The sequence below is a fragment of the Bison bison genome, unplaced genomic scaffold (genome assembly GCF_000754665.1).
Source record: "Bison bison bison isolate TAMUID 2011002044 unplaced genomic scaffold, Bison_UMD1.0 scf7180017864261, whole genome shotgun sequence".
NCBI lineage: Eukaryota > Metazoa > Chordata > Mammalia > Artiodactyla > Bovidae > Bison > Bison bison.
This window is the reverse complement of record NW_011494833.1, coordinates 1,326,263-1,333,974: the sequence shown is the minus strand read 5'-3', so window position 1 is coordinate 1,333,974 and position 7,712 is coordinate 1,326,263. Positions and strand designations below refer to the sequence as shown.

The window sequence follows — 7,712 nt, the reverse complement described above, 5'->3', positions numbered from 1 at the left end:
GATGGAATTATCCTAGCCTTTTTTCCCTATCACAACTTCTCATACTAAATATTGCTACCCACTCACCCTACTCCCACACACATATAGCTTTTTATTAATATATTCTCCCCTGATTTCCTATAAAGGAGAGCCCACAAGGCATGACCATCTGTGAGGTTCAGACTCCCCAAGAGATGATCTTCTGTCCAAAATAGTTTGGTAATAACTATCTTTGAGAAAAATTAGTGTTATTTCAACAGAAAAAAAAACTTGGAGAAATGCTGATCTTTTTCATTCAGTGTCTTGTTACACATTAGTATGCACATGCAAAGTTTGGAACAGGTATTTCACCTATTATCATTTAATTTTTAAAAATCATCTTAGAACTGTAGAATCCAAGGGAAATATATAGAAAAATCTCAAGTTCATTGATTACAGAGTTTTATCTTTTCTTTTTTCAGACTATCAATTTTTTTATGGAAAACAAATTCTTTAGGTCAATTGTCAATCTTTTCCCTCACTGTATTTTTTCTTTATGGAATGCCATGGCAAGTTAAAAAAAAAAGAAAAAAAAAAACTGTACAATCATTGTGTTGCTTATTCCTCTGAGAAGATAAGTATTTCTACCATAGAATCATCATGAAATGCAGTAGATGGAAAAGCATCTGAAGCATACTGGAGAATAAGTGTATACATTTCCAACGAGGCCCATTTACTCTGGTATGTTCCTTCTCAAACATTCATTCTATTTAACAACAGCTATACTTGGTGTCCTTTGAAGCATGCATTATGAGAAACTGAAAAATGGGAATCATTCCCTATTTACCTTTTTAACTCAGTGCCTAGCCTAAAATAAAGCAAGTAATAGTCACTCAATGAATGTTTATCAAATAAATGATGTCCAAATTACTTTCTCTTTAAATGAGATAAATCAGCACGTGTGAAAATGAGCAGGAAGTTCAAATAGCAAGGTCACTTACTTTGCTTTACAGGGAATGTGTGTGTTGTTCACTTTTCGACAGTATCCATAAGTTGACCCATCTTCATTTCGTCTAAAACATGACTTATCTGCAACCTGGGCTCCTGGGATCAAACAAGGTCAGTAAGGTCATAGATGGAAAGAAGAGAGGTAAGTAGTTCTGTGCTACAAAGGATTCATGAAACAGAAAGCCAGCATGAAGAACATGATTTTAGCATCATACCTCTTCTTGGAAATATAGTTTGCTTTGATATGATATCAAGAGAGATGTCTGGAGTTAAAAAAATCTTTTGGATGGCCTATTTTTGAATGAGGACTATCTAAATATTTGGAAACATCTGTAAGATTGAAGACTTAACTAGAAAAGCCATAGTTATCCTAGCAGCAGCCCACAGGCAGATACTGGAATGCTGTCCTGTTGGAGGGTACACATGTGACAGGTACACCCTATGCTTAGTCAGACGTCTACTCTGCCAGGAAGTAATGTGCATCACAAGTTTAATTTCTCATGCAGTCTTCATCAGATGGGCAATCAGTGGTTAACAGCTGTGTGATATGGTTAATTGCCTTGAACTTTCAATTTGTTCTGTGTAAAAATGATGACTGTATGATAGTATACCCTCATAATGTTATTTTGAGGATTATTTTTTTTAAGTTTTTAGGATTATGTTTTTTTAAAAAACAAACTTTATTTATTTAAATGTTTCACCATACCTGGAGTCATGTGGGATCTTAGTTCCCCTACCAAGGATTGAACCCACACCCTCTGCATTGGAAGACAGAGTCTTAACCATTGGACCACCAAGGAAGTCCACTATTAAGAAGATTAAATGAGTTAATCTATGTGAGCCACTGAGAAGAGTGCCTGGTCAGTAGAACATGGTGTATAAATATTACCCATTCTTATTATCATTCTCATTTTGTTAATAAAGGTACAGAGGGTGGTATTGGTTAAAGCCACAAAGAGAGATGAAAAATCAGACTTCAAATCAAGTTCTATTGAGTCAAATGCCTCTATCCTTCTTTTTCTAATGCCTCTACTCCTTCTCTCTCCCCCATTTTGGAAATCAATAAGGAAGACCTGGAAAATATGAATCCAGCCTTTGAAAAAACAACAATATAGTTAAAAATAATAAAAAGCCAATGGAGTCTAGAACTAGCAGATACAAACGATTATAGGATGGGTAAGAAATAAGGTCCCATCGTATAGCTCAGGGAACTACATTCAATATCCTGTAATAAACCATAATGGAAAGAAATACAAAAAACTGTCACTGTTTGCAGATGACATGATGCTATACAGAAAATCTTAAAGATCCTACTATAAAACTACTCATTAATGAATTTGAGCTCATCAATGAATTTGAAAACTACTAGAGCTCATCATGGAGAAGGCAATGGCACCCCACTCCAGTACTCTTGCCTGGAAAATCCCATGGACGGAGGAGCCTGGTAGGCTGCAGTCCATGGGGTCGCTAGGAGTCAGACACGACTGAACGACTTCATTTTCACTTTTCACTTTCATGCATTGGAGAAGGAAATGGCAAGCCACTCCAGTGTTCTTGCCTGGAGAATCCCAGGGACGGGGGAGCCTGGTGAGCTGCCGTCTCTGGAATCACACAGAGTTGGACATGACTGAAGCAACTTAGCAGCAGAGCTCATCAATGAATTTGGTAAAGTTGCAGGATTCAAAATTAATACACAGAAATCTTGCATACTTATACACTCGCAGCAAAAGATCAGAACAAAAGATTAATCAATGGAACAGAATAGAAAGTCCAGAGATAAACTCACATGCCTATGGTCACCTAATCTGTGATCAAAGAGGTAAGAATATACAGTGGAGAAAAGACAGTCTCTTCAATAAGTAGTGCGGGGAAAACTGGACAGCTACATGTAAAAGAATGAAATTAGAATGCTTACTAACACCACACACAAAAATAAACTCAAAATGGATTAAAGACCTGAATGTAAGGCCAGATGCTATAAAACTCTTAAAGAAAAATACAGGCAGTTCACACTTTGACATAAATCACAAGATCTTTTTTGACCCACCTCCTAGGGTGATGAAAATAGAAACAAAATAGACAAATGAAACCTAATTAAACATAAAAGCTTCTGCACAGCAAAGGAAACCATAACAGAAGGACGAATGGGACAGAAGGCTACTTCAGCCATGATGAAACGCTCTCACTTGGAATGATATAGTTTTCCATGGAGAGAGGCAGACATGCCAGTGACACTGGGCTTGTCCTCGTACCTGGTCCCCAGAGGTCAGTGCACTGCTTCTCCAGGGTGGGGCACGTTCCCATCCGGCAGTAGCCCTTCCCATTCTGGCAAGGGAAGCCATTGATTTGGTATCGATCACTGGGGCAAAGAGTAGATTTGCCATCACACATTTCAGGCAGGTCACACTCATCTTTTGCTGGTCTGCACACCTCACCAGCCTTTTTTAACTGTAGGGAAATAAAACCGTAGACATGGACTTTTTCCACATGACCTACCATAATATCTCAAATTGATGCAAATTATATTTTCCCTGTGGCCGTTAATTAGCAATGTGTACCTAGAGGCATTGTTCTATTTTTAGTTTACATTTGTATTGTATAAGCCAAAACCATCTCCTATAATGTCACTTCTACTGACTTTGGCCAAGCCCTGAGTTGTTAAAGCAATCAATACTTCTGAATTTGTAGAGCAACTGCTACAAAAATAACAACGAAAAAATACTTTAGAACACCCAGCAATATAATAGATGCAAATAAGGAAGTTACCTCTCCCTTTGTTAAATGCATCTTTCACAAGATTTTCAAGGAGATTTAAATCTGCAGCTCCAGAAATTTACTGGTGAAGTGAATCTTTTGTAATAAGGAAGATAAGCTTCGAAGCCCAGATCAGCATGCTCTGAGATTTTCCCAGGCATCGAGTTTCCTAATCCTGAATTCCTTTTAGTGTAATTTTAGATATTTCCTTTTCACTCACATCTTCCTATGGAATGATTTATTAGGAGAGAGAAACAAACCAAAAACATTCATTTGCTATGTTAATTCCATTAAAATCTGTTACTGCAAATCTTGCTCTTATTTGCTCAGAGAAATGTTAGCCAAAGAAATCCTGCCATTCAGGCAGATATAAAGAAGCCTGTGTGGAATACTGGAATCACCTCCTTCCTTAGCTGAAGCAACTAGATGTGTTCTCTCTCCAGTGTTCTTGCCTGAGAAATCCCACGGACAGAGAGGTCTTGCGGGCTACAGTCCATGGGGTCGCAAAGAGTCAGATATGACTCAGTGACCAAACCACCACTACTTCACATCATCAAGAAACTTTTAATATCTTTACACTGGTGAGAGCATATAATCAAAATTTTCATCGGGGCCTATGAGACCCTGCAAAGCCCCTCTGCTCCAGTCAGACTAACTTTCTTATCAGATGTCACACAAACCATGTTTTACCTTCTGTTTATTCTTTCCTCATTTGGATTTTTTTTTTCTTTCTGTTTATATAAAATCTGCTCTACTTCACAAACTATTTGAAACCCTAATTCTTCCATGAAAACTCCTCTGATCCCTTCAATGTGGATCACTGCTCCTCTTTTTCACATGTAGTAGGAAAACAGCCCAGAATTTGGATATGAAGGACACATACTTTGGATATGAAAGATACATACTTGGCTTTGCCAGTGGTTAGATGTATACCCTTAGCAAATGAGTTTAATCTTAACTTTATAAGCCATTAGGAAAATTAAGTGAAAAAATATGTGGAAAGTAATATACCCAAAGGTTATATATCATTATATATCTACCTGGCATTTAATCATGTATAGTATTTTCATCCATTTCAGGTATGTATGAATATATCCTCACCCTAAGGAAACAGCAAATATTTTGAGGAAAAATACCACTTTGTGTGTGTGTGTGTGTGTGTGTGTGCAATGCAAGAGACACAGGAGTCACAGGTTTGATCCCTGGGTCAGGAAGATCCCCTGAAGGAGGAAAACGGCAACCCACTCCAGTATTTTTGCATGAAAAATACTATGGACATGTTAGGTAGTTAGAATAGGAAAAAGGAGTCCAAAATGGTGGTGTCTAAAAGACAAATAAAGGGAAAAGCCCACAAAAATGGATCAAAAGAAAACCCATGGACTGGAGTGAGAACTTCAGGTGAAAAATACATACCCACTTCTTGGCTAGCTCAATTTTCATAGGGCAGGCTCAGTGGGGAGGAAACAAATGTATTAAAAGGAGGAAGCCAAGATGGATTAAGGCTTCTCATTTGGGGTCAGCCCACCCTCACGCCTTGAGAGTGTACTATCCTTTGCTTGCCAAATAAAATTGAGCTGTAACTGAACTGTAACACTGGTCCGCCATTTCAAATCTTTGTTGCAGTGAGACAGAACGAAGAAAATTACACACTCCCTTGACATATCTGGTGCCATGACCCAGATGTAACCTGGCTGAAACAACTTCAGCTCATCCCCAGTGAGGCAGAGACAAAGCACAGCAGAAGACCAACTTGGTGAAAGCTCACATGCTGGAAGCTGAATGCAAAGGAAACCCAGCACAGTGGAAATGACAAGAAGCCCAGTGTGCTGGAAACTGGGACAGAAAAAACAAACTCGGACAAAAGCTCACGAGGTTCAGTCTCAGATTCCAGAAGACCTCCAGTTTAGGTAGGAGGTCCTCACCCCTATGGCTGGATGGACATATGGCTAACAGAATCTTAATTCCTTTACAGTCTCTTGTTTCTTATTTCCTCAAACACCCTGTGAACAGATGAATGGCCATGGGTGCCACTGAGGGACTCCGGCAGGGACTACTCCCCAGTGTGTCCTGAAGGCTCCACTATCTGCTGTGCCCTAGTAGCTGTTGCCCAAGTGGGTGAGGGTTCTTCGGTCCTTAACCTCCTTTGTGCCTAGGATCAGGCCAATGAAAATTGTGGGCACAGGTCAGGCATTTAGCAGTTTTTCCAGCAAGTTATGAAAGGGGTTCCTTGGTATGTTTTTCCCACTGCTTTTTTCTCCCGTCCTTTAGCTCCTCTCTCCATCTATGCCTCTGTTTACAAAGTATTGGGCAGGTCATCATCTTTCCATTTCTGAAAGTTGTGTTTGAAACTGTTTACCTAAGATTGGGACTGAAACCTATGTGGCAGGACTTGAGCCCAGCCAAAACTCATGGTGCCTGGTTTCAGCACCTAATGAAGCTCAAGTACTTGATGTCTCATTGCAAAAAAGTTCGGTGAGAGACACAGCGATAAGTAAGAGGTAGATTTGTTTGAATTCACAGAGAAGCACAGTCCACAGAGTGTGTGCCATCACACAGGGTATATATGGTGGCCATGAAATGTGGTGTGGTTAGTTTTTATGGGTTGGGTGATTTCATATGCTAATGAGTGGGAGGATCATTCCAACATTTGGGGAAACACTCCTTGGTCTTTTGACAGTGCCTTAGAACAGTCATGGCGCCTCCAGATGTGTCATTTAATTTGCAGATTGAAGGCTTTTAGTTGAATTTGACTTGTCTGCTTCTTGACCCATTTGATTTTAATTGATTTATGTTATGCCCTTGGGCTATATCAGTCTTTCAAAAGTTGCGCCCTGCCTGCTTCAGTCTTGTTTCATGCTCTTTTCATGAGCCCTGTCCAGGCCTCTGCAATCTTCTGGCAGGACAACCAGAAAATAGGTAGCCCTTGGGAGGGAAATACTGTATAATATCCAATCCCTCTAGAGATTCACACCTTCGTCTTCCATGTTTCCCACAACAGATGCAATAACAGCACCTCTCAGTGAATCTGCTAGGGTGGGTGACAGGCCCACAATGCCTGCTAGAAGTTAATCTGTTGGTGGCATCCCTTCAAGGGAAACTGGGCTTCCAGGGACAATGTTTGCCACTTTGGGAGTTAACCCTGCAGATTGTTTGGGCCCAAACCCTTACCACCCTTCTCCTAAAGCTACAAACATATCCCTGGATCAAATCTCCACTCTACTTTTATGAACATCTGATCTGTTGCCTGTTATTGCCTCTTATCATTTTGTCCTTAAGCCACTTACTAACAACCTCCTACAACCTTAAACCTGTCCCTAGTGTAGGCAACATTGCTCCACCCAGCTTATTATTAAAATACTCTTAAAGCTCCTAACAGGACCAGATAACCTGCTCCTTTGTCATTAGATCAGATCAGTTGCTCAGTCATGTCCGACTGTTTGTGACTCCATGAATCGCAGCATGCCAGGCCTCCCTGTCCATCACCAACACCCAGAGTTCACTGAGACTCACGTCCATCGGGTCAGTGATGCCATCCAGCCATCTCATCCTCTGTCGTCACCTTCTCCTCCTGCCCCTAATCCCTCCCAGCATCAGAGTCTTCTCCAATGAATCAACTCTTCGCATGAGGTGGCCAAAGTACTGGAGTTTCAGCTTTAGCATAATTCCTTCCAAAGAAATCTCAGGGCTGATCTTCAGAATGGACTGGTTGGATCTCCTTGCAGTCCAAGGGACTCTCAACAGTCTTCTCCAACACCACAGTTCAAAAGCATCAATTCTTCAGTGCTCAGCCTTCTTCACAGTCCAACTCTCACATCCATACATGATCACAGGAAAAACCATAGCCTTGACTAGATGAACCTTTGTTGGCAAAGTAATGTCTCTGCTTTTGAATATGCTATCTAGGTTGGTCATAACTTTCCTTCCAAGGAGTAAGTGTCTTTTAATTTCATGGCTGCAGTCACCATCTGTAGTGATTTTGAAGCCCAGAAAAA

The 7,712-nt window shown here is 40.3% G+C and overlaps 1 protein-coding gene across 3 annotated transcripts in view; it reads right to left on the bottom strand.

Annotated features, from left to right (window-relative positions):
• The window catches only part of LOC104994589 (disintegrin and metalloproteinase domain-containing protein 28-like), a 126,520-nt gene that overhangs the window by 65,959 nt on the left and 52,849 nt on the right, over positions 1-7,712 (bottom strand). For all 3 annotated transcript variants that reach the window (XM_010848216.1, XM_010848217.1, XM_010848218.1), the window contains exons 15-16: positions 3,219-3,414; positions 960-1,062 (exon numbers count right to left, since the gene is read on the bottom strand). In XM_010848216.1, coding sequence (XP_010846518.1) covers positions 960-1,062; positions 3,219-3,414 — 299 coding nt within the window. The remainder of the gene's footprint in view (positions 1-959; positions 1,063-3,218; positions 3,415-7,712) is intronic.